Genomic DNA, 26,150 nt, shown 5'->3' on the forward strand with positions numbered 1-26,150 from the left:
GTGAGCAGTGAAGTTTTCAGGTAGGAATAGTAACTGAAGAACCGAGATGGCAGGTGCCGTCAATGAGCCATCAAACATGTGTACTGCTTGCTAAAATGATTTGATTATGATATGCTGATGTGTAAAGGCTGAAGTAATTAAGCAGCAAAAAGAAAAAAACTGAAAAAAAAAAAGAATTGCTCACTGTTAATAGTACAGAGATACCACATTTTGAAGTGAAAGGTGCAGTAGTCCAAAGTGTTTCTATCAAATTGAAAGAAGAAAGAAGGTGACTGTTTTGGCTTAAAATTGAAGACACCATCAACTCCTGCAGTGAATTCAGCTTAGCTAACACTACTCAATAATTACTTTCAGTATCTTGGATTTTCAGTAAATTATATAAAACAAAATCTTGGATTTTCAGTAAACTCTTGCAGGTGTTATATTTGATTTCTATTATTTGTATGAAGCCTACCAAACATACATGCATCTTGGAAAGTATTCACAGGATCCAGCCTTCTGTCAATCTTTGCAAAGGGCGTCGGTGGATCAACCTTGTTGAGCCGTTACGTTATGTTGGAACCAAGAAACTTGTGCAAAGCTTAAGAATCAGAGAAGCACAATTTTCAACTGAAAATTGCAATTCTTTTTCCTGCAAATTGTGGCTATGGTCTGGTACTCTGGTGGAGCCGTGTAGATGGAGAATGAACAGCAATGCTACTTGAGAAGCTGCCCTGAGTTCAGAACTTCCCTTGAAACATAAACAGATTTACCCTTTATAACAAAAGGATTCAGACATACCATTAGTCCACTACAATCTGAACTTCTTAAGTATGGTAGAGTTTTCAAAGTTGATGGAAGTCAGAGTTTCAGGTGCTTTCATGTATATACCAATAGACCCTTTCTCAGGCCATTCACCATGCGTGCCACAAACTTAAAACGGAAATACCACAAGATAGTATACCGTTTCAACAGAATAATTTACGTTATGATGACATCAGCTGATACTATGGGGTTTCATGTTTGGTACCTACCTACGATACCATGTTGACATCAGCCTGATATCTACGATACCATAATGATGTCAGCATGGTACCTATGATGTATCATGTTTAGTACAGAAGGTACTAGATACTGTACCTACGATATCGTGCTGATGTTAGCACCCATTAGTTATTCCATTGCAACGGTATACCGTTTTGTAGTCTATCTGTAAAATCATTACCGTTTGCTCTGAAATTGTGTTATTCTTGAGTTTACAAGATTATGAGCTCCATGCCGGTCCATGAGGCAGATTCGGATTTCCCTGGTGATGGGTCGGTCCAGATGGGCAGGCCACATCTCAACCTGAAAATTTTTGAGAGGCTGCTAAACTTCCACGATGTCATAATATCCATATCCGAAATGACCAAGCATGACCACGAACACCCGCTCTCCCATATCTCGTCTTTCACATAGTTTCATCTTCTCCTATCCACAGGTATACCTTAGCGTTCCATTCAGAGATTTGGCATGTTCTCTTCCATGCACTGCTGCCTCCCTTGATGTGCAGCAGGAGCTGTTCATCTTTACTCCTTTAGGAGTTCTTCAGATTGATCAGAGGCAGTAGCCAGCCCATTAGACAAGGTTAGAGTACAATGCATCATCGCTTGGTTTCTGTTATCTGCAATGAAACTTGCATCCTGTTTATTGATTCTCTTGCTGATTTTTGTACCAGGTTACGCATTCAGGCGCCATGGCCACCTCCTCCTCGCCGCTCACAGCCCTATACTCCTCGTTCCTCTCATATACTCCTTCCACGCCATCCATGGCGGCGCTGCCCCGGCGGCGAAGGGCCGGCTGCCGCTACCCTCGTATCCAGGCCGTCGATCTCGACCAGAACACGGTATGCCAAGAACCCTCTCAATCGGAGGTCCGGTGTTTTTCTTCATGTGATGCGATCGATCATCTTCGTTTGGCGGCCGCAGATCGTGGCGATATCGGTCGGCGTCGTCAGCGTTGCCATCGGCATCGGTATCCCGGTGTTCTACGAGACACAGATCGACAATGCCGTGAGTCATTCGGTTTTTCCCCTGATTCAGTCCGTGTCAAATTGTGTCCCCTTCACAGCCAGAATCTGAATTTCCTTTTTTCAAAACTTTCGTTGATTAAATTTCACAGTTAGATACTTGGAGTTGAAACAGGTTGATTGAAACTGGAAGGTGTTTACCATTTTTTTTTCCTTCGTGGATGCAGGCGAAGAGGGATAACACACAGCCGTGCTTCCCCTGCAGTGGCTCTGGGGCACGTATGTGACATTGCCCCTTCTTCCGATTGATGCGCTATTTTTTCTCCTCTGTAACAGCGTATATAGTAGATCAGAATATTGAGCATAAATCGTTGATTTTTCTTTCAGAGGTGTGCAGGTTTTGCACCGGGAAGGGAACAGTTACTGTAGTGATCGGCGGAGGCGAGACTGAAGTATCAAACTGTGTCAACTGCGATGGGGTTGGCTCGTTGACATGCACCACATGTCAAGGCTCTGGAATTCAACCACGCTATCTTGACCGCAGGTGCGTTTTATGACGAGTATCATCTATTTTGATTCAGTAAACATCTTATAAACATGATTGTTGAATGAACAGACATAATACTTGACATACCTAAAATAGATGAACATGAATACGGAAGGACTATGTTATATGGTATTATAGTCAACCAATCGAATTTCCCACAAAACTGCACATGGCTTTAGTTAAAGAGATAATCCATAAAATGCCATTGATAAGCGTCTAAGTCTCAGAAATGCCATCGACAAGTGTGAGTTTCAAGAAATGCCATCGTACAAACGATTTTGTCCCAAAAATGCCATCGCCGTTAGGGTTCCGTTCATTCCATGTCGTTAAATACACTGTTCATCCTATAGAACTTAACGGCATGAAATGGACGGAACCCTAACGGCGATGGCATTTTTGGGACAAAATCGTTTGTACGATGGCATTTCTTGGAACTCACACTTCTCGATGGCATTTCTGGGACTTAGACGCTTGTCAATGGCATTTCATGGATTATCTCTTAATTAGATGAAATTGCATTTGATGTTCAGCTGTATCTTTACTTATATAAAAAAGAAAAAAAAAGTTCATTTTACTCCCCCGAACTATTTCACTAAAGCACTTAACCCCCTAAACTATTTTTGGTTCATTTTACACCCCGAACTATTGAAAACAGTTAACTTCACCCCCTCCCCCCTAACGCTATTTCTCTTCTTTAGTTCTCATCGTATAAGTCATATTTTGCACTGAAATTTTTGGTAGAATATAGATGCATCCACAACTTACGTCTCACTTTTTTTTTCTCATTGCTTACATAGGTTGAAAGCACTTCAAACTGAGTTAAACATCAAAGTTTTAAAGTTCGAGCAAATGCATGAAAAATATCAAAATATTTTTGAACTTTGGTAATGGTGTTATCTATGGCTCTAACAAATTTCAGCTTAAAATACAACTTGTATAAAGAGTGACAAAAAAAGTGAAATGTTATTAAGGAGTAAAACAAACCATTTTTAATAGTTTATAGGATAAAATGAGCCAAAAAATAGTTTAGGGGGTTAACTGGTCCATTGAATTAGTTTGGGGAGTACAATTTTATTTTCTATGGATTTGGAGTATCGATCTGCACCATACAAAATGGAGATCCATGATGCAGATCATTCTCCTTGTCGTCGGGTAACATAGTAATTTTTGGGCCTTTAGACCGAACATGGTCTTTCTCCGTTTTATATCATAATATGTTTTGAACTTTTCTTTTTATTTTTTTAATTTCGATCAAATTAATAGAAAAACATAGTAATTTTTTTAACACCAAACAAAAATACTATTAAATTATATTAATTGTTAGTTTTAATTAATTTAATTTAATGTTATAAGAGTTACAACATTTTGATCAATTTTATAGAAGTTTGACTTAGAAAAAAAAATCAAATGACTTATAGTAGTTTTGTGCTCTTTATTGGTAATCCAGGGAATTCAAGGATGACGACTAAGGGTTTTGTTATTGCTAATGATGGTATGCCATATTATTGTCTGATCTGACAACGCCATAATCTGGAGAGGTGCACATTTGAGAATTGATCTGATAGTTTTGTGTTGTATTATATGTCCATTTTTGGTAAATATGTATGTATGTCTTCTGAAGCGTCTGAAAAAAATGGAGGCCCTTTATAATTCCAGCAGAGAAAAATGGCTGTTCTCCAGTGGACAATGCCGATGACTCAAGTTGTAGTGTTAAACATTCTGCAAGGTACTGTCTGTTTTGACATGTCTTTATGAGTGTTAGCCTACAACAATAGTGCAATACAACCTTTTGATGCCTTCTTTTTTTTATAGTTGATGCCTTTTTTTCCAGTATAAAAATACCGAAAATACTTCAAACTAATATACTAAACAGTATGATATTTCGTAGCATATATATATATATATATATATATATATATATATATATATATATATATATATATATATATATATATATATATATATATATATATATATATATATATATATATATATATATACTTATATATATATACTTATATATATATATAAGTATATACTTATATTTATGTATATATATATATATATACATACATATATATATATATATACATATATATATACATATATATATATATATACACACATACATACATATATATATATACATATATAGTAAATTTGTTTGGTGCTCCATGGTGCCCGGGTACCATTGTTGAAATTGACTATATACCCAATTTAAATGAGTATGAAACTTTTTCAATTACTTAGGTATTAACATTAACTACTTTACTAACTAGTTCAAAGCAAGTTTAACCTGAACTTGAACTTGTTTTTGTTAGATTTTGATTCTAGGTATATAGCATCCATACATATAATTAGTTAGGTATGTAATCATGGATTGTGAAATAAAGTTAAATTTGAGTTGTTTTGTTGATAGGTATAGGTATAAATCGAATTATTATAACTAGGTATATACTCACAATTTGAAAATTTTAAAAAATTTGAGTGATTTTGTGCATTAGATATCATGGTGCCCGGGCACCATGGTGCCCCATATGAGTGTCCTATATACATATATATACACATATATATACACACATATATATATATATGTCCTTATATAAGTACTACCTCTGTTTCACAATGTAAGTCATTCTAGTATTTTTCACATTCATCAACATCAATATGAATGTGGAAAATATTAGAATGACTTACATTATAAAACAGAGGTAGTACTAATTAAGTAGGCATAGCCAGATATGGTTACCAAGTAATGAAGAGAAACCTTTCTTTCTCTTCTTTTCGTTTGGTGCGGAACTTTGTGCGAAGAAAGCTTCTCTTATAAGATTTGGCAGCGGTAGCAAATTAGGCATCAGTTCTATGTACTTTCACTAAAGGAACTCACACAATACTAGCCATGTTTTCAACATTTCCGTGTGCCATGAGCATAAGTGTGGGACCACTACGGATGGCAAAGCAAACCTTGTAGCCATGCAGGCTTCAAATAGCTACTGTTACCATTGTTGTTGCCCGTTCTACTTTCATATTTGTCTCGAGCAACGTCCCCAAACATGCAGATACAAGTAAAGAATTGTACATAATCGTAATCGCGTCAGCAACGGCAATCATTTTTGCGAGCCATCCAGATCGAGGCATCAATATGTCTTGCGATGTGGGTGGGGTTAAACTTATCATGACAACGTGAATCACCCGCCTTAGCTAAGCTCTTATTCGACCCGTACTCTGTCGGAACTTTTTGCGCTGAAGGTGAAAAAAGCATGCATAATGGAAAATCCTTCCCATCGGGTGTCCGATGGGGGGGGGAGTAAAAATCGGGTGCCCCCACGCCGTGCCTCTCAGACACGCACCCCGTTGCAACAACCGCTCAGATATAACGGAAACGCCTTATTAGAGGGATCTGTTTTTTTGTTTCACCAACAATGTTTCAGCTAGTGTACTCGTGATGTTTCACTATATATGGATCAAATGTTTCAGTGGATTTTTGATACTGTTTAATAATTTTATCTTAATGGACACATGGTTTGTTGATGTACACGGGATTTAAATGTTGCAATGACTTTAAATCGTTTGTTGCATATATTAAACCAAATTATTTCATCTAGCAATCTGACCGTATTTCACCTTTTTTAAGAATTGAAACATTCTTTCGCTATTTGCTGAAACATTGTGTTTATATAGGGTGAAACAATGCTTGATTTTTTGGAAACCGTTGTTTCATACGTTGTAGCGAAATGTTTTATGAGTGGTTGTGTTTCAGCTTTTTACAAGATTGAAACATTTTCGATTTACTTAGTGAAATATTTTCGATCTACTTAGTGAAACAACGTCTGATTTTTTTTAAAAAAATCGGGCGTCCGATTTGTAGGCGCCTCGTGTAACAAGAGGCATCCACGGTTCTTGTTCCCCTGTTTTTTATAACTGTAAAAAGAAATCCGTCAGTTAAGCATGGCAATATATGAAAATGGATCAGGACAGAAGAGTTAGTCTAAGTCACCAACTGTCGAAGGATGCATGCCAGCTACATCGAACGATCGGAAACGATTTAGTACTGTGAGGTACCGGTATCTCGAGATACTTTTTCTGAATCGGAACAAATCTATTCTCGTACAACTAAATTAGTTTGGCTGCAACATCACTTTCCAAATATAATCGAAATACTTCAGCAGGCCAGCAATATGTTTTTAAGGGGAAGAGACCGCTTCTTGTCAGAAGCGACTGAAAGAAAAAAAAAACGCTATAATTAAGAAAAGAGAGAACAACTTTTTTAGAAAATAGATTTTCATTAATCCGGCCTCTATACACATGAAGGATACTGATAACCAAAAGATACACGAGTTATTAGACTCTAAACCTTAATAGTATGAAGAACACACAAACATAAAAGAAGAAAGAACTATAAGAGTAAGCTTCATTCTCCATCGACGAATTTTTCTTGCCCGTTGCAGCACTACTAGATCACCTATTTGTGACTCTACGAGTAAATGGCTAGACCTGATATTGAGACCCATTTTGCATGCAGTCATCCATTGATCCACCAGTCCATATATGACTTATATAAAGTAACAACTGACAACTACCTCTACCAGCAAAGAGCATGCAACAGTTATGTGCCTTTCTTCTGATCCGTCAACTGGATAATCCGTATAGCCATCTCATTTTGTTGGGTAAAAATAATACCGAAACAAGATCGACACCGCAGCATGTTTTTCAGACATGGCCACCATGTTCCGGCAAGCAACTTTTTCTGTCATGGAAAGGCCCCAAACAGAAGCCTGAACTGAAAGCCGCTTGACTGCCAATCCACCTTTATCCCACACAAATCCACGTTGATATACAGTTCGTCAATCAAAGGCGCCGTACTCCTCCATGGATAATCCATTCATTCCACTGGTTTCTGCCGTGAAATTTCTCTCTCCCCTTTGCTAAAGCTCGTCAGTTTCTGTCATCCTCCACTAGGTTTGGTCAGTCAGAATCACAACGGAGTGGATCTCTCTGTTCCATGCCGACGATCTGTTGATTGGTAGTTCCCTTTCCGGCAAAAGGAGACATGAATCTAGATCTGCTGCTGGTCTCAGCGGAGATGAGTCATCAGTTTAATTTGTGTGCTAATAGCAGACTGGTAGTTGCAAAAGTAGAGTGAGTCAGCCAGATCCTTCCCTTTGCATGGCTTCCAATACCATGCAAGATCTCCAAATTTCCATGCAATGTGATGCATGCAACTACCAAGAATTCGCGTCTGGAGCCACGTGGTTGAAAAGCTAGCTAAACACTTGGAAAAAGACGGCGGCTGGCGCCTCGCAAGTTGGCCGAGTCAGCTAGGAATCACCGAGTGTCTGAGTGAGTCACAACTGCAACCGTTGTTTCCATTTTTGTTATCTGCAGGGTACACATCTCCATCAAAAGCATACGGTTTTTCTCGACGTTTTCGCACCTAAGACCAACTAAGCTTTTCAGTTCGGTGCATACAACGCATCAACGGGGTGAGATGTGTCATTCTTGGCTGGATCCACATAAGCCTTTTTTTTTCTTCGGTAGAGAAAGACAGCAAAATCCAATGTGTGTGGAATGGAACTTGAAAAGTAGCAGGAGCTGTGCAGAAGTCGCAAAAGCTGGTTTATCCATCCAAATAACTAAGTAATGGTCAATTCCTTAACTGGATTCCTGTTTATTCTGCCAAATTATTCTGGCACTTCCTCTTACTTTTGTGCTGTACCTTGACAGTCGATCTTGATCATGCTCTCAGCTCGATCCTAGAATCAATGTCGTTTTCTCAGTTTGCCGAACTTTTCGTAGCGATACCTCGTGCGTGATCGATGCTATAGCAATTAGCATGCGTCATTGCTAAAAAATTACGGATAAGGTGCACGACATGTGGCGCACATGAATGGAAGCATGTGACCATCCTTCTCAGTCCATCGATCTGTCAATACACGATGGATTATTGCAGCTTTCAGGATCGTGCCTGGTCGGGTATATGCATGCATAAAGCCTTAAAGCCATGTTAGGCTGGAATGTTCATGGTTCAGGACGATTGGTCTGCACATGTAATCCACAACTGATTAATTGATTAGCTCTTTCAATTTTAGTTGCTCTGCGGCTCTGCTGCCCTCATGGGCAGCTCGTGGCGGCTAGCAGCTAGCTTGCGTGGAATATTGGAGTTTAATTTAATACATAAAATTTCTTTGTCTAACATCCCTAATGCAGTAATGCAGAATTTTGATGATAACTGATCGACTGAGATGTCATTGACGCATTCTCCTTCTTCTCTGCTTCTGTTTTTAATTTGACGTAGAGGTAGACAAAGTAGAAGCAAGATCGCTGGTTTGATCAACTAGTTGTTGCTGACGCTAGGTCTTCTCCTCGTGCCTCTCCGCTATTTAACTGCACTAGTGGGGCTCGGGACTAATCCAGTTAGGATTCTAAGTTAATTTATTGCCACCAATCACAGCAATTTGTCTCTAATCCTTTTATCTATTCATTTCTTCACTTCTATGTATAAACGATTTTTCCATGAAGTTAAAATCGATTTTTATAGACAGCTATGTATTTTTGCATGTGGGTAAAGTAAAACACATGTGAAAATTGTATTTTTGCATACCAGCGCAAAAGCCGGCCGATTGCAAAAAGTTATTTTGGTGAAAAAAAATTCAATTTTTTTTTGCCCAAAACACTAGCTTCCCATCCCCTCGAGCTCACCATCGCGCATGTCACCACCGTCATCATCACCCCTCCCAAGGGTGGCGTCACCGGATCTGCCGCCCTCGAGCTCGTCGCCACCATCGTTGCACGCGGTGGCATCGCTCCCGAGCGAGCCCGCCGCCGCTCGCTTGCTCCCGCCACCTCCACCTCAGCCACCAGAGAAGAGAAGGGGGAGAGGGAATGGGAATAGTTGATGAGAGAGGAGTTATGGCGTGAGAAGAGAGAGAAAAATATGTGGCGGAGAGAAAGAGGGAAATTAGAAAAAAAAGGTGCGGGAAAGAATGCATGGGGCCTACTTATTCTCCCCATTGTCCGCATGCGGCCCCTTCAGACCCGCAGACGATAATGCATCTATTATCGCAAGTGGGTATGTGAAAGTAGATTTTTGTATGTTGCCCTTGAAACGATCTCGAGGAAGTGATTTCTGTATGCAAGAATAGTTATGGTGTGCCTGCGATTTGGATGAAGTCTTGTTCGGAAAAAATGATTCTATAATAGTGCTTATTAGGAAAGAAACCGGTGAAATTATCTCCTTCCTAATTTTGTTATCAGTAAATTACATTGGTGGTATATAAACTTGTCAGGTGGGTGCACTTTAGTACATGAACTTGTCAAACGCTATTTTTTTTATAAAGATATCGGATGTGTGTAAAACAAGGCTAAAGGGACATGTTATAGCAATTTTACCAAGTTAGACACTGATTAGGATGTGACGTGCAGACACGAGGTAGGCATGAGACATGCTAAAATTAATGTGTGCTTTATTATTCTTTGTTCTCCCGTTTGCATCATTTCTTCTCGTGCACGTGTTTATGTAGCATACTAATTAATACATAAATTAGCAAGATTGATCTTGTTTTGTTCTTTTGGCCTTGCAATTGTCAAGTTTGTATATCAAAATAAGCATTTTACAAGTTTATGTGCTAGATTGCATGTATCTAATAGTTTGTGTACCACCAACATAATTTACTCTTTTGTTATCCGTTGATATGATTAGTCAACATGGAAATCACAAATGCGAACCAAAAATATTACGTTGTTTTGAATGACACTATAAACAGAAATGGTTGCTCTGCGCTGTGTTGGGGCGGCGGTAGTGAAGGATGCAGGTCGTCTGCAGTACTTCACGTGTAGTACTGCTCATTGACATGTGGGCCCCACAGCCCATCGGGCCCAAATGTCAGTGAGCAGTACTGCACATGCAGTACTGTCGGGGATCTCAATTACAGTAGCGAATGCTTGTAGGATTATCCAACATGGAAATCACAAGCATTACAGAGCGCTTGTAGGAGATCGATTTGGATGCCACTGCAAAATGGTCGCTTAGGCTTATACTTATCAGCCAAAATTTAAATTTTTAACCTTAAAATTTAAAGTTGATTTTGAGGGTTTTTTTTGTCGAAATTTATTTTTCAGCTTTTGCTTTTAGATTGCTAAAAACATTTATATAAAAAAAAGTATTCACAAAATATCTATGGGCCGTGCCACAGGGGAAACGACGAGGCATGGGGGAGAACAACGACACACAAGGCCCTAGAGAGTCGTGGAGTGGCCAAGCACCATGCTGTGCTGGAATGTCTAATGCGCGAACGCTCGCTAGCGGCGAACCTAGCGAACAGAAAACGACAAAAAGAAAAATGAAGCCGCGCAAAAAAAAATGTGTTTTCTGGTTTCTCATTTTCCTTTCACACGATGGGAAAAGATAAACTTTTCCTTTTATCATTTTTCTGTTAGGAGGTTTGTTCAGATTGGATTATACTTTTTTTTGAAAAATATCTGATGATGATTAGTATTTTTTATTTCTAGTAAAATTTATGCAGTAAACTTTCTAATTATAGATATAATTTCTATATAAAGTTTACATATACAAAGTGTATATATAAAATCTACATATACAAAATCTATATATAAAAAGTTTATATATTCAAAGTCCATATATATAAAATCTCTCTATATAGAAAGTCTATATATAGAAAATTTCCAAGGATATTATTTATTTTAAAATTTTCCCATTAGCGTTTTGTTATTTCTGCACTAAACTTTCTAAATATGATGTAATTTCAATAAATGACAAGAAGGGCTACCATTCACTCTCGTTCTAGTACCGACGAGTATTAATAGGTGGTATCGATAGTACTAAGCTGATACTGATGATTACCAGATGTGATACCATCTAATATCATACTCCCTTAATCCTAAAATAAACAAAATTAAGATATGATAGGATGTTTCCTCTTATGATTGATTTGAAGATGCCCTTATCCATATTTATGGCGCTAGAAAATATCACATATATTTAGGTTGGTTTATTTTAAAATGGAGTAAATACCATCTAGCAACGAGGATATCCTTGTAATTTATGGCTATATACACCTGTCAGCCGGGACTAATGTACGTAAATAACCTGTAATGCAAATGCCGCAAAAGTTTTTTTTTCTATCGGGCTAGGACCAGGCTGATTTTTTAACAATATTTTTTAGAATGAACATTTTTTAACAATATCAAGATATATCTTGCCGTAGGTATGAACAAATACTGTCGTGCCTTGTTATGGAGGATTAAAGGGTGGCGCATTTTCCCCCTGAAGAAATATACGTAAATTGAATTCCACGGAGCTGGAAAAATAAGGCGGGTGAAAGTACAACACGCTAGGAAAACAAAACCTGAGATAGCTTTCTTTCCCTGCTCGTTTTCTTCTCTCTTGCGCCATCAACCCCGCGTCCAACCCACCGCCCACCAAACCCCGAGAAAACCTCCTCTATAAATGTGCCTACGAGAGCAAACAAATCTTCCCAAACTCGATCACTCGCTTCTCTCACCTGCTCGAGATATTTGGGCAGGAACGGAGAACGAGGCAGGACGTGTGGGGTAGTAGCAGCCAAGGACAAGATACAAGGTCGGCAACGAGAGTTGCCGACATATAGCCCAAGGTCCCAGGAAGCACACGGCAATTGAAGGCTAGGCCCACTCTGCAGTGTCCGTTCTCTAATCCTCCCTCATCGGGCAGGTTGTAGGCACGACCCTCCCCTTGGGCAGTCTATAAAAGTCAAGTGACCGTCAACTTTGCTTCACCCTCCTGGCGGCCTAGTATTTTGCAAGAGCAGAGTGAGAGTAGGAGAGCTTGAGTTGAGGCCTTGTGGGTTTGCACACAGAACAGCTTGAGAAAATGTCACAGTGCCCAACTCATGTCGCTCTCCGGTTGCTTGCTCTGCTCTTCCTGCTTCCAGGTAATGGATCTTTTGGCGTCCTTGCTCTGCTTATGCACATTGTTTTGTTTTTGCTTGTGTTTTTGGTTGGCATTGGCCGTTGGATTTTGCTTGCGTGCGGCTGCTGAATCGGTGGAATTGTTGCGTGTGTTGCAGCTGCGTGGTCCGCGACGTTCACGATGACCAACAATTGCGGCTACACGGTGTGGCCTGGGCTGCTGTCGGGTGCCGGCACGGCGCCGCTGTCGACGACAGGGTTCGCGCTGGCGCACGGCGCGTCGGCGACGGTGGACGCGCCGGCGAGCTGGTCGGGGCGCATGTGGGCGCGCACGCTCTGCGCCGAGGACGCGACAGGCAAGTTCACCTGCGCCACGGGGGACTGTGGCTCGGGTGGCATCCAGTGCAACGGCGGTGGCGCGGCGCCGCCCGCCACGCTCATGGAGTTCACGCTCGACGGCTCCGGCGGCATGGACTTCTTCGACGTGAGCCTCGTCGACGGGTATAACCTGCCCATGATCATCGTGCCGCAGGGCGGGGGCGCCGCAGCGCCGGCCGGAAGTGGCGGCGGCAGCGGCGGCAAGTGCATGGCCACGGGCTGCCTCGTCGACCTAAACGGCGCGTGCCCGGCCGACCTGAGGGTCATGGCGGCGAGCACCGGCACCGGCGCCGCCGCTCCCGGCGGGGGGCCCGTGGCTTGCCGCAGCGCGTGCGAGGCGTTCGGGTCGCCGCAGTACTGCTGCAGCGGCGCGTACGGGAACCCGAACACCTGCCGGCCGTCGACCTACTCCCAGTTCTTCAAGAACGCGTGCCCTCGCGCCTACAGCTACGCGTACGACGACTCCACCTCCACATTCACCTGCACCGCCGGCACCAACTACGCCATCACCTTCTGCCCAAGCACCACCAGGTAATCGATTTCTCCACGACTCCCACCCCATGATTCGTACTCGAAGGCTCGAAGCTTCATAACTCAGCAACCAACTCCCCTTACAATTAGGCGCGCTTAGGCGCGAAATGTACGGTCGAACTGCCTTAAAAGTCAAGTTTTTAACGTGTCGACAACTAATCAACGTAGAGTGCCCGAAAATTTTCTGATTTGGGAATGAGACAGATCGAAGTCGATTTTTTTTATTGAATTTTGATCAAGTGGATCTTTTTTTAATTGAATTTTTGCAAGATAGTACTCGTTGGGGTTTTGATTGGACATGTCAGGAACACATAGAAATCATCGTTTCTTTTTTCTCTCACCGTGCATACGAGTCCTCCAATGGCCAATTGACGGTGGAAATGCTACGGTACAGACTACATAGCTCACTCTACGACGGAAAGCCTACTTTCTGATTCTCACCGTGCATACACAGTCCTCTGCACACTGAGCTTGCCGCAAGCCTGCGTTCTGGTTTAGTCCCAATTTTTTCTTCCAACTTTTAACTTTTTTATTACGTTAAAATTTTTCTACGCACAAAAACTTTTAACTTTTCGGACATATCTTTTCAATTTCAATTAAAGTGTGAACTAAACACACCCTGCGTAACACGGTCAACACTGTGATAAAAAGGTGGAACGTTTATTATTCGTCTCTGTTCCTCTGACAAAGGTGTGAGATCATTCAGACGAGCCAGGAGAACTATTCAACCAACGGCCACCCAGCAGCGCGGCAACGGCTAGGCGGGAGGAATCTGTGCCGCGGCGTGGGTGCGTCTCCCCCCTCCAAGCACAGGACGACAAAAGCTGAGGATGACACCAAGCCTGCACTGGCTTTCTAGCCGTTTCGCGCGTACGGCCCCATCCTGCCATCACCATATTGATTGATGGCGCTGCCACTGTTGTCCTCTTGCCCGCATCCCATGTTCCCGTGCCCACACGCATTTGCGCCTTGCTAGTCAAACCAGATCGGCATTCTGCAACAAAAAAAATCTGCACCGTTGTTACTACCCGCGTTAGTAGTACACTGTTGACAAACTTCATTTTGGTTCCGTATTCTGACCGTGCTTCGCTTGCGTTCTTTGTTTGTTTTGTTGCAGCGGGAAGTACTCCGGCGGTGAGAACCCGCAGGCGGCCGGCGTGCCGTCCACCAACGACACGATGGTCGTCCTCGGCGCCGAGCAGCTCTCCACCGCCTCCTCCGCCGCCGCCCATGCTGCGCCGCAGCTCACGCTACCACTACTACCACTCGTCGTCGTCGCCGCCCTCGTTGCCGCCATGATCTAGGCCGGCCGGTACACCGTACACGTACAAAGGTGGCAATCACCACCATGCCTACTCCTCTCGCCGCTGTACGTGCCGCGGGGCCCACCAGCGGCTAATCCTGCTCCGGAGGTGTCCTAATCCGGCCCGTCTCTTGTGGCGTGACCGAGGCAGAGATAAGATTCTCCGAACAGAGCACGAGGAAAGGTTGGACAGTGCTACGACGACTGAAAACCGATCGAGAAGGGAGAAAACAAGAGTTGTATCCACACCGATCGCAGCTTTCTTCTCGATTAGTTTATGTCATAGGCTTAGAGATTACAGAGTGGTAGTTAGTGATGTACTGTTGGTTTTAGTCTTCTCTTTTCCTACGCTTCCTTGAGTTGTTGAGCGGAAACGAATAGATGATGTATTTACTCGATCACCGTTTGTTCGTCGCGATCACGGATGATTGCGGCGGCGACTTTGATCAGCTGGGAAAAGAAAGGGCACGGCCATATTTCGTTCGTTGCTTCCGGTTTACGTATACTAGCTAGTACTTCCTCTTCCTCCGTTTCACAATGCAAGTCTTTCTAGTATTTTCCATATTAATATTAATCTTAATATATATATATATAGATTTATTAATATCAGAGGAGTACTATAGTACTTTATCTAGCTTGACTTCACGCTACATCGTACTATACGTAGACGTGTGAATGGATGACTTGAGCGGTGGTATTGTGTCATCGAGATGAGTCGGTGTTTGTCTTCTCGCTGCTGATTGTGATTTGTGAAGGTGGTAGGAATATGATCGTGTGAGCGGTGTGACCAGACGAGAGAAATTCAAGCATGATTGGTGGTGTCTGACCTTGATAGCCGCAGCCGTTTCCTGATGTTGTGAACGAGAAAATAAGCTATCGAAACTAGGATTTACCAAAAGTTTACGAAAGTATAAACCTGCGAAGTGGAGACATGGAGGGATCGGATACTGACAGGTCGGCTGCTAAATGCTGCTACTACTAATCACTAAGTTCAGTCCAAATGTTTAACCAAGCCCAGCAATAGCCCATGAGGAGATCTCTGAATGGGCTAAAGCTCAACAAGCTGAGCGAAGTGTTACGGCAGAAATAAGTTCACTTACCATCCCTCATATTTACGTCAAGTTTAATCGGTATCCCATTCAAGTTAGGTCCCATGACAACATAGATGGTTGACTTCGCTGATGCGACATCCTAGTCAACGAAAAAGTGATAAAAAATATGGGCTCCACATAGATATGGCAAACATGAATTCACCAACAGGGAATGCATTTCCATCCCTATCCCGGGACACAAAACTTTCCTGTCCCTATCCCTGCAAGATACAAGAGGGAAAACTTTGTTCCCATCCCCGTTCCCACATGGGGAATCTATCCTCGCGCATGGTCTTCGTCTCTACTTGAAACAATATATACTTGTTAAATTATATATGCAATGCAAAATATATATTTACATTTATATTAATGTATTAACATATATCTACTAATTCACATGGTAAAAATACAACATTATTATCTATTAAAAATTACAAGCAATATAAGTAAAAAGAAACTTGGATCCCTATGCGGGTCTCCACGGGAGATGGGGACGGGGAGTGGAGGATCATCCCCGCGCCCATGAAACCCAGAGGTACATGACTCCTCCCATTTAGTTTCCCATAGAGAACTAGTTCTAACCATTCCTACCCCCATAATAGGTGAATTCACAGTGGGAAAACTAGAAGCTAGGCCCCATTGCCATCTCTAGCTCAACCACGAATGTAGAACAACAACGACGAGCAGTCGCCAGTTAGCCGAAGAAGAAACCCGGGGCAACGGCCTTAGATCCATGAGTGGCCGAGATGATGGACAGGATGCGGCGTGTCGTGGCTAGCGGGGTTGACGGGCCAACTGGTGGAGTTGATGTCGTCATGGACAGGGCAAAGACGGAGATGAAGCTCTTTGTCGGCTGCGGAGCTTGACCAAGGTCAAGGCATCATCGGCCAACGAATAAGCAGTCGCGGTGTGGGTGCATGGCCGACGTAGGGGTCAGGGAGGCGGTCGGGTCCTAGAATCAGAGAAGGTGGATGCAGTGTCGGGGCTTGGGGGCCGACAGGTTGGCGGTGGTGGAGCATGTCATCCTGGAGTGGAGTCGAGGTCGACGCGAAGGCCCGTTGTTGTGGAGCAGAGGATAGACGGCGGGGCCAACAGAGTGGAGACTGGTGCTTGAGGTAGAGCCGGGGTCAATGGGGGCGCGGCCTGGAGCAGGAAGAAGACATTGGCGGCGGCTGTTGGAGCGTGGCTAGAGATAGCACAGAGGATGGATGGAAAGTTGGGAGGTGGATAGCACAACGGGGAAGAGCTCGATGAGGATGAGCTCCTGTTTTGCCTACAAAGCTGAGGTCAAAGCTCAACATCGGCGTTCGTCGGCATGAAGGAGATAAGGGGAAGAGAAGAGATGAGAGGTGAGGTTGCTATTTACATGAGGGTCGTACATTTTTTTTATTTTTTTATTTTGCTGACTAGGATGACACGTCAGCAAAATCAGTCATTCATATTGCCATTGGATCCAACTTAAACGGTTTTGTTAAGATTGAGGGTGAAGATTGCCGGTATTGAGGTTTAGAAATGTCAATTAAACTCGACGTAAAGATGAGGGATAGCAACTGGACTTTATTCTTCGGTATGCATCTGCGTGTGTGTTTGTTGCAGCTCAGTTCGCGTGATACAACCCAAGTGTCTTAATGGTCTTCGGAGTTCGAATAGTTTCCATCTGCAAATCACGTTTGTGAGATCCTTTATGAGACCACATGCTTCAAGGCCGGACACGTTTTTCTTTTGAGATATCAAGGCCCAATATGTTAACGAAAACCCGACCTGCCTTCTCCCTTGGACCATCTGTGGCAACGCCACTTCTCAGAAGGGCCAACAATTCATCTGACCGATAACTTGCCTGAGCTACGACGGCGACCAGAGGCATATGCATGGTAAAATTATCTCGGCACGCACATAGACCGATAGACACGCCGCCTAGCTGAACTCAACAAGCATGGTGGCGAGGCTGTCACATGGCGTGCTTATGTTGCCCTCCGATCCCATGGAATGCTATGATTAAAAGGCACAAGAGGGAGGAGAGAACCCTTCTGAGCCTGCCAATATGTCAATGGATGTTGGCTTTTGTTCCTCTAAGATTCCTCCTCCCTGTGTGATAAAGCTCATCATTAGCCACGTCCATTGCATCACGCCGCAACCCATCTCTCGCTCTCCACTGCTCACGCACAGCAAAAAAAATGTACTACCATGCTTGCGCCGTCGAAAACCTCGCGTGGTCCGTTGGATCACGCATCCGGCGGCTCCAACGATCCAAAGATCTCCTTGAAACCGTCGTCCCCACGGTGATGTAATGTGCAGCTGCAAGTCAAACGAACATTACATGCTCGGCTGCTCACAAAGCAAATCTGAAAACGGCCACCATCTTTTCGGGACCTTTGTGAATTCAGCAAGCTAATTTGGCCTTTTGGGGGCGGTCACGCCGGCCGCAAAAGTGAGAGAAAGCATTGACCTGGTCAAGTTGTAGCGTGCCATTGAGCCTTTAAGCGTGCTCGAAATCTTTGGTCCCAGACACAATGTAATTAACCAGAGTCTTTTACCTCTGAGGCTTGTACTTTGACAGGCGCCATTGCGATCGAATCAAGGATCGCGTGCAGCGCGCGTTAGTTCGGCCACGGGCAAGGCGACAACGGGCACCGTTGCAGCGGCCGGCCGGCCCGGCCGGGGCGTTGCAGATCACCGCTTCCCGTCGATCTGTAGACTGTAGCGTTGGACCCCTCATATCGTCCGGAATGGCAATCGGTAAAGGCGAGCAGGACGACGGGGGGACTAATCGGGAGGGCAGAATGATGGATCCATGGAGCAGGCGGTGACGCTGCGCGTTCATCATGGTGTTCCCGGCCGGCGTCCGGCCGGGCGTCGGGGCAGGACAAAGCTTGTGCACTTTGCTACTACTCCTGCCTGCCTGCCTGCCTGCGTGCTCTAGCTCCGAACGGCAATGCTGCAATGCATACATCGTCACGGCTTAGCTAGGGTGGCACCGCATAAAGGGGGAAATGTCGAAATGCGGCACCTCACCAGAGCCTCGTGCTCTCCGGCTTATTCATTGCCTCCGGCGCCGTGGTGTGCCGAAGAAAAGCCAGTAAAAGACGATAGATTTTGCATGCGCTGTGGTATGCCCGGCCCATTCCACCATGCTCCAGGGGGGCCAGAAAATGCGTCATGCAGAGCCCGGCCACGCGCCGTCCCCGGCGGCGCCGGAGTAATTGAGTCGCTATGTGTAGCTAGGACGGCACAGTTGTTAGTGAGAATGAACTACTAGCGTAGAGAGTCTCATGATGCTGATGCGATGCAGCCATGCAGAATAGGTTCTTGAGATGAGAAAAGGGTGGTCAAAAGTACTCCTAAGTCCTAATTAGCAGTAACGCCGATTGTTGGTCATTGTGGAAGGTATAATTCGCCCGTATACTTGCTAGCACTTGTAGGTGTGCAAAACGGTACTCCCTCCGTCCCCTAATATAAGAGATTTTGACATTTTACTTATACTGTTTGATCATTCGTCTTATTTAAAATTTTTTGGAATTATTATTTATTTTTTACTTACTTTATTATCTAAAGTACTTTAAGCACAACTTTTTGTTTATTATATTTGTCTAAATTTTTTTATATAAGATGAATGGTCAAACAATGCTAGTAAAATATCAAAATCCCTTATATTAGAGGATGGAGGGAGTACAAAGTTAGAGAAGTTGCAGCTTATATCCACGCACGCTAGGGTTGCCCTTAAGTACCCTCATATGATTGTGAGTCGTCCATTTCTTTATATCCAATAAATCTATTTCTATTATACTTAGAGGTGGTAATGAGTTAAACCTTTTGACCTACAAAATACGTTACTGAATAAAAAAGGATTGGACTGAAATTTAGTAGTTTTTTCTTCTAAAATTAAAAAATATATATAACGCCGTAAGTGATATATTTGCATGTCATATATCATGTTAAAATAGATGAGTTGGTAAAGATATCTTAGCAAAACTTTAAACAAAAAAAAATTCTATACTCATGAAAATTTATACTTAGATTTAAATTCTACTACTACCTACTACCGTTAGTAGTAGAATGTATTGTAACAGTGCCCACGTGGCAGGATGCCATCTGCGAGTGATAGAGGTCGATCTATATTGATCCTGAGCTTCAGGGTTGCATGTCCCCATTTGACGGACTTACTACGGATACGTGGACAGGACATCGACTCATCTAGTAGTAGTTGTCCATTTACTGTATAATCTAGCTGTCTGATGGATGATACTGGAACAACATTACAAGTCCATTTAGACTGACAAAAGAAATTGTTCGTTCAGTCATTGGGCCAGTAGCTCGATTGATTAAAGCTGTACGGTGTGAACTAGTACTAGTAGCACTGTCACTTGCATGCATACCAGCCCGTGGAACAGTGGAAGACTTTGGTGCTAAGCTAACTGTATACTCAATGGCTATTTGACAGCTTTATTGCGCTATCCAAACACTCATCAGGCGACATGAATTGCTTACCGACAGACGAATTTCCTTTGTCTAATCCCAGTAAAAGGCTGTATTCAGGGCCATAACCATAACAAAAGATGTGCAGGTGCATTGATTAAAACACAATGCTTATATATAGTGTCGTGCAGCTTTATCATGCCATTCCATGACATTCTTCAGACAACATGCCTTCTATCATACATGTGTGCCAGCGGGCAGTCCACCGAATTAGAGACATGATGCTAGGCCATGGTTGCATTCAGATATCGCTGTATTTTCTGTACCTCGCGCACTTCAGAACCCGTATATTTACCTCTGCATACTGGTGCCATCGTATGTATTCATAATGAATTATAGACTCCGCACCAGGATGGAATCTATTCATTGCAGAGGCAGCAGCTAGTGCATGGAAACAAAAATGAGCTCTCAATCGATTGCCGCTCGCAACCTCGTGGCAACTTTTCGAGTGTATAGAAGAGACAATACCTCTTTGCAAAAGGGGAGTTAAAAAGAAAGTAGCTTTACTAAGTGAGAATAATACGGTGTACCACTTGCTTTCAAGTACTTGCCAGGGTTTGGGGTTTATATCTGGGAGATAAAAGTATGGTACGTACAATCGCCTGTTCTGCATATATACTACTAATTTATACCTTAAAAATCTTGGTCTGAACAGATGAGCTTTCCATGGTTTCAGGCTTAATCAGGCATCATGGATGTGCTTTGCTGCATTGCCTCCGGCCTCCCTTTGTTTGTTTGTTTTGATTTCTTGCTTCGCGATCTGCTTGCTTTACACAGATCTCTCTTATGATACCAATCGATCCGTGCATCTGGCTTTCTCTTCAGAAGATACTGTTGGAATTAATGAATGGGCCTTAGCCCATTCAAAGATTAATTCTTTGGAAAATTATAAAAGCCCACCTTATGGGATGGCATACATGTGGAGTTTAGTACCACCTTGCTTATTCTATGAGAAGGGGACCTCCTTAAAAGGGAAGATGCCCTCCTAGCCACTTGAAACATGTGTGGTGGAGAGAAGAGGGGGAACACACGCGTGCTCGCCTCGCCTCGCCTGGCAGGGCAGGGCCAAAATTGGTTCCTCACCTTGCGCATATGCAACCTCCTTTTGCAGTTTTGTTTTGCTGCACGCGCGACTTATCTGATTCGGTTACGCAGTGGAGATCGTGCGGGCGCCCTGATCAAGCGACCCTTCTCTATGTAAACCGAGCCGCCGCCTTCACGCAACACACGCGAAATCAATCTAGGGTTTGCCTCTGACTCTGTGCTGCGCCGTCGCTCGTAGATTACTCCATCCCGCTCGCCGGCGTGCACCTGCGATCGGGAGAAAAATTGGTTCCTCACCTTGCGCAGATGCAACCTCCTTTTGCAGTTTTGTTTTGCTGCACGCGCGACTTATCTGATTCGGTTACGCAGTGGAGATCGTGCGGGCGCCCTGATCAAGCGACCCTTCTCTATATAAACCGAGCCGCCGCCTTCACGCAACACACGCGAAATCAATCTAGGGTTTGCCTCTGACTCTGTGCTGCGCCGTCGCTCGTAGATTACTCCATCCCGCTCGCCGGCGTGCACCTGCGATCGGGAGAGCAGGTCTCCGGAACCTCTACCTTCGACGTTCTGCACCGGGAGAAGGCGGCAATAAGGTTTTTGGGAAGCGCTTTGCGGGACTGCTCCCTGTTCGTCCGCGACGGCTCGTCTTCCTCTTCGCTCGCGTGCTGCGTGCCTTCGTAGACGCCTGTGAAAAGTTTTGACCGAGCAGTCGGTCTTTCCGCCACCTCGGTACGTGTTCAATATGTTGCGCATATTTGATCTGTTCATGTTATACTGTGTAGTTTACATGTGTAGATCTAATGACGTGTTCATGCTAGTTTTCATCTGTAATGTCATGATTTATTTATGGAATAGATTAAATCATTATATGCCTATAATCTCAACAATCCAAAAACCTTATTATAGGCACTGTGATTTTACTATGGCTAGTTTTGCCGATGCACTGAGGCCGGATAAATTCACTGGTGTGCATTTTAAGAGATGGCAGATCAGGGTCACTCTGTGGCTGACAGCTATGAAATGCTTCTGGGTGAGTACTGGCAAACTTGAAGAAGTTCTTACTGCTGAATAGCAGAAGCAATTCGAGGAAGCCACTACTCTCTTTGTGGGATGCATTCTTAGCGTTCTTGGCGATCGTCTGGTCGAGGTGTATATGCATATGACCGACGCTAAGGAGTTGTGGGATGCACTGAATACTAAATTCGGTGCTACTGATGCTAGCAATGATCTGTATATCATGGAGCAGTTTCATGACTACAAGATGGCTGACAACCGTTCTGTAGTCGAACAGGCTCATGAGATACAAACCATGGCTAAGGAACTCGAACTCCTTAAGTGTGTCTTACCCGACAAATTTGTGGTCGGATGCATTATTGCGAAACTACCTCCATCTTGGAGAAGTTTCGGTACTGTACTCAAACACAAGAGACAGGAATACTCCGTTGAGGGGTTGATAGCGCCTCTTGATGTTGAGGAGAAAGCTCGGGAAAAAGATGCCGCGTCTAAGGGCGATGGCGGGCAGTCCAGTGCCAATGTTATGCACAAGGCCCAGAACAAGAGCAAAGGGAAATACAAAGCTCAGCAGACCACCAACTTGAAAAAGCAGAAGAAGAACAACAACAATCCTAATCAGGATGAGAGGACTTGCTTTGTGTGTGGCCAACTTGGTCATCTAGCTAGGAAGTGTCCACAGCGCAAGGGGATGAAGGCACCTGTAGGGCAGACTTCTAAGTCTGCTAATGTGACTATTGGCAACACTGGAGATGGAAGCGGGTATGGTAATTTACCTACTGTTTTTTCAGCTAATTAGTCTACTAATTAGTGGGTTGATACTGGGGCCAATGTACATGTTTATGCTGACATCTCATTGTTTTCTTCTTATCAGGACGCACGGGGTTCCACCGTCCTAATGGGGAATGGGTCACATGCTTCTGTTCATGGTGTTGGCACGGTATATCTGAAGTTTACTTCGGGAAAGATCGTGCAGCTGAAGAACGTGCAGCATGTCCCTTCTATCGACAGGAATCTTGTTAGTGGCTCCCGTCTGATTAGAGACAGATTTAAGTTGGTTTTTGAGTCTAATAAAGTAGTCGTGTCTAAACATGGATATTTTATTGGTAAAGGTTATGAGTGCGGAGGCCTGTTCCGCTTTTCCCTTTCTGATTTCTGCAATAAGTCTGTGAACCATATTTGTGGCAGTGTGGATGATGAGGCTAATGTTTGGCACTCATGTTTATGTCATATTAATTTTGGCTTGATGTCTCGGCTTTCCAGCATGTGTTTAATTCCTAAGTTTTCCATTGTCAAAGGTTCTAAGTGCCATAGTTGTGTGCAATCGAAGCAACCTCGCAAGCCTCACAAGGCTGCCGAGGAAAGAAACTTGGCACCACTAGAACTCCTACATTCAGATCTTTGTGAAATGAATGGGGTGTTGACAAAGGGTGGAAAAAGATATTTCATGACTTTGATTGATGATGCTACTAGATTTTGCTATGTGTACTTGTTGAAAACGAAAGACGAGGCTCTAGACTATTTTAAAATTTATAAGGCAGAAGTTGAAAATCAACTTGACAGAAAGATAAAAAGACTTAGGTCTGATCGTGGTGGAGAGTTTTTCTCAAACGAGTTTGACTTATTTTGTGAGGAACATGGCATCATACATGAGAGGACGCCTCCCTATTCTCCCGAGTCTAATGGGATTGCTGAAAGGAAGAACCGCACACTGACTGACTTGGTGAATGCCATGTTGGACACTGCGGGCCTACCTAAGGCATGGTGGGGGGAGGCATTGTTGACCTCGAATCATGTGTTAAACAGAGTTCCTAACAGAAATAAGGACAAAACACCATATGAGATATAGATTGGGAGAAAACCATCACTTTCTTATTTGCGCACATGGGGGTGCTTGGCGAAAGTCAATGTACCAATAACGAAGAAGCGCAAACTGGGACCTAAGACTGTGGACTGTGTCTTTCTGGGATATGCTCATTACAACATTGCCTATAGAATTTTAATAGTCAAATCTGAGGTACCTGACATGCATGTTGGTACAATTATGGAGTCTCGTGATGCTACCTTCTTTGAGAGCTTTTTTCCAATGAAGGATACACATAGTAGTTTGAGCCAACCATCTGAAATAATTACCAGTTCAATCACACCACCAGAACAAACTGAACATACACATGAACATGTCACTGAGGAGGATGACAGTGAAGCTCCTCGAAGGAGTAAGAGACAAAGGACGGCTAAGTCCTTTGGTGATGATTTCACTGTGTACCTCGTGGATGACACTCCTAAGTCAATTTCAGAAGCATATGCATCTCCTGATGCAGACTACTGGAAGGAGGTTGTCCGTAGTGAAATGGATTCCATTATCGCTAACGGGACTTTGGAGGTGACAGAGCGACCCTATGAGTGTAAACCTGTGGGATGCAAGTGGGTGTTCAAGAAGAAGCTTGGGCATGACGGTACTATTGAAAAGTACAAGGCTCGGCTTGTTGCTAAGGGCTACACTCAGAAAGAAGGCGAAGATTTCTTTGACACTTACTCACCTGTTGCTAGATTGACCACAATTCGTGTGCTACTTTCCCTAGCAGCCTCACATGGTCTTCTCGTTCATCAAATGGACGTTAAGACATCTTTTCTTACTGGAGAGCTGGATGAGGAGATCTATATGGATCAGCCTGATGGGTTTGTAGTTGAAGGTCAAAAAGGCAAGGTGTGCAAATTGTTGAAGTCTTTGTATGGTCTGAAACAAGCTCCTAAGCAATGGCATGAGAAATTTGACAAGACATTGACATCTACAGGCTTCGCAGTCAATGAGGCAGATAAATGTGTGTACTATCGCTATGGTGGGGGTGAGGGAGTTATTTTATGCTTGTATGTTGATGACATACTGATATTTGGGACAAACCTTGAGGTGATAAATGAGGTTAAATCATTTTTGTCTCAAAATTTTGATACGAAGGATTTGGGAGTAGTTGATGTTATCTTAAACATTAAGCTAATTAAAGGTGAGAATGGGATTACACTCTTGCAGTCCCATTATGTGGAGAAGATCTTGAATCGCTTTGGCTACATTGATAGTAAGCCTTCTCCAACACCTTATGATCCTAGCTTGTTGCTTCGCAAGAACAAGAGAATTGCTAGGAATCAACTGGAATACTCCCAAATCATTGGCTCGTTGATGTACCTGGCTAGTACAACTAGGCCTGATATCTCTTTTGTTGTGAGCAAGTTGAGCCGATTTACCTCTAATCCGGGAGATAATCACTGGCGCGCGCTTGAGCGAGTAATGCGCTATCTGAAAGGTACTGTGGAATTGGGGCTTCACTATACTGGGTATCCTGCGGTACTGGAGGGTTATAGTGATTCTAACTGGATCTCTGATGTGGATGAGATCAAAGCCACTAGTGGATATGTCTTCACACTGGGTGGTGGTGCTGTTTCATGGAGATCTTGCAAACAGACCATTTTGACGAGGTCAACCATGGAAGCAGAGCTGACGGCACTGGATACTGCTACTGTTGAGGCGGAATGGCTACGTGATCTATTAATGGATCTGCCTATTGTTGAAAAACCGGTGCCGGCTATCGTTATGAACTGTGACAATCAAACGGTAATTGTCAAAGTGAATAGTTCTAAGGATAATATGAAATCGTCTAGACATGTGAAAAGACGATTGAAGTCTGTCAGGAAATTAAGAAACTCCGGAGTTATAACGTTGGATTACATCCAAACAGCTAGAAACCTGGCAGATCCCTTCACGAAGGGACTATCACGAAATGTGATAGACAATGCATCAAAGGAGATGGGTTTGAGACCCATGTGAGTTATACTATGGTGGTAACCCAGTCTATGTGATCGGAGATCTCGTGAATTAGAATC

At 43.4% G+C, this 26,150-nt stretch overlaps 2 protein-coding genes across 4 annotated transcripts; both read left to right on the plus strand.

Annotated features, from left to right (window-relative positions):
* The first annotated feature begins 1,287 nt into the window (after nt 1-1,287).
* On the plus strand, nt 1,288-4,343 carry LOC4332227 (protein SPA, chloroplastic). Of its 2 annotated transcripts, XR_001544876.3 has the most exons (7): nt 1,291-1,605; nt 1,697-1,864; nt 1,947-2,030; nt 2,215-2,266; nt 2,375-2,531; nt 3,982-4,072; nt 4,156-4,343. XR_001544876.3 is itself a non-coding variant. In XM_015777769.2 (6 exons), the coding sequence occupies exons 2-6, from the start codon at nt 1,715-1,717 to the stop codon at nt 4,001-4,003; spliced, it is 465 nt and encodes a 154-aa protein (XP_015633255.1). In that variant the 5' UTR covers nt 1,288-1,605; nt 1,697-1,714; the 3' UTR covers nt 4,004-4,343. The 2 variants fall into 2 exon arrangements, 1 of the variants encoding a protein (XP_015633255.1); XM_015777769.2 differs by having other exon boundaries at nt 1,288-1,605; nt 3,982-4,343.
* A 7,963-nt stretch (nt 4,344-12,306) lies between these two features.
* On the plus strand, nt 12,307-15,136 carry LOC4332228 (thaumatin-like protein 1b). Of its 2 annotated transcripts, XM_026024061.2 has the most exons (4): nt 12,307-12,463; nt 12,599-13,349; nt 14,040-14,219; nt 14,467-15,136. In XM_026024061.2, exons 1-3 carry the CDS (start codon nt 12,403-12,405, stop codon nt 14,206-14,208), a joined length of 981 nt encoding a protein of 326 aa, XP_025879846.1. In that variant the 5' UTR covers nt 12,307-12,402; the 3' UTR covers nt 14,209-14,219; nt 14,467-15,136. The 2 variants fall into 2 exon arrangements, with proteins under 2 accessions (XP_025879846.1, XP_015631808.1); XM_015776322.3 differs by lacking the exon at nt 14,040-14,219.
* Nucleotides 15,137-26,150: the final 11,014 nt, after the last annotated feature.

Source organism: Oryza sativa, chromosome 3 (assembly GCF_034140825.1).
Source record: "Oryza sativa Japonica Group chromosome 3, ASM3414082v1".
Taxonomy (NCBI): domain Eukaryota; kingdom Viridiplantae; phylum Streptophyta; class Magnoliopsida; order Poales; family Poaceae; genus Oryza; species Oryza sativa.

Bases quoted from the DNA above. Each gene is read 5' to 3' on its own strand.
- LOC4332227 (XM_015777769.2), top strand. From the start codon at position 1,715: ATGGCCACCTCCTCCTCGCCGCTCACAGCCCTATACTCCTCGTTCCTC. The intron at 2,031-2,214 runs GTGAGTCATTCG...TCGTGGATGCAG, and splicing joins AGACACAGATCGACAATGCC to GCGAAGAGGGATAACACACA. The intron at 2,532-3,981 runs GTGCGTTTTATG...TTGGTAATCCAG, and splicing joins CCACGCTATCTTGACCGCAG to GGAATTCAAGGATGACGACT.
- LOC4332228 (XM_015776322.3), top strand. From the start codon at position 12,403: ATGTCACAGTGCCCAACTCATGTCGCTCTCCGGTTGCTTGCTCTGCTC. The intron at 12,464-12,598 runs GTAATGGATCTT...CGTGTGTTGCAG, and splicing joins TCTGCTCTTCCTGCTTCCAG to CTGCGTGGTCCGCGACGTTC. The intron at 13,350-14,466 runs GTAATCGATTTC...GTTTTGTTGCAG, and splicing joins TTCTGCCCAAGCACCACCAG to CGGGAAGTACTCCGGCGGTG.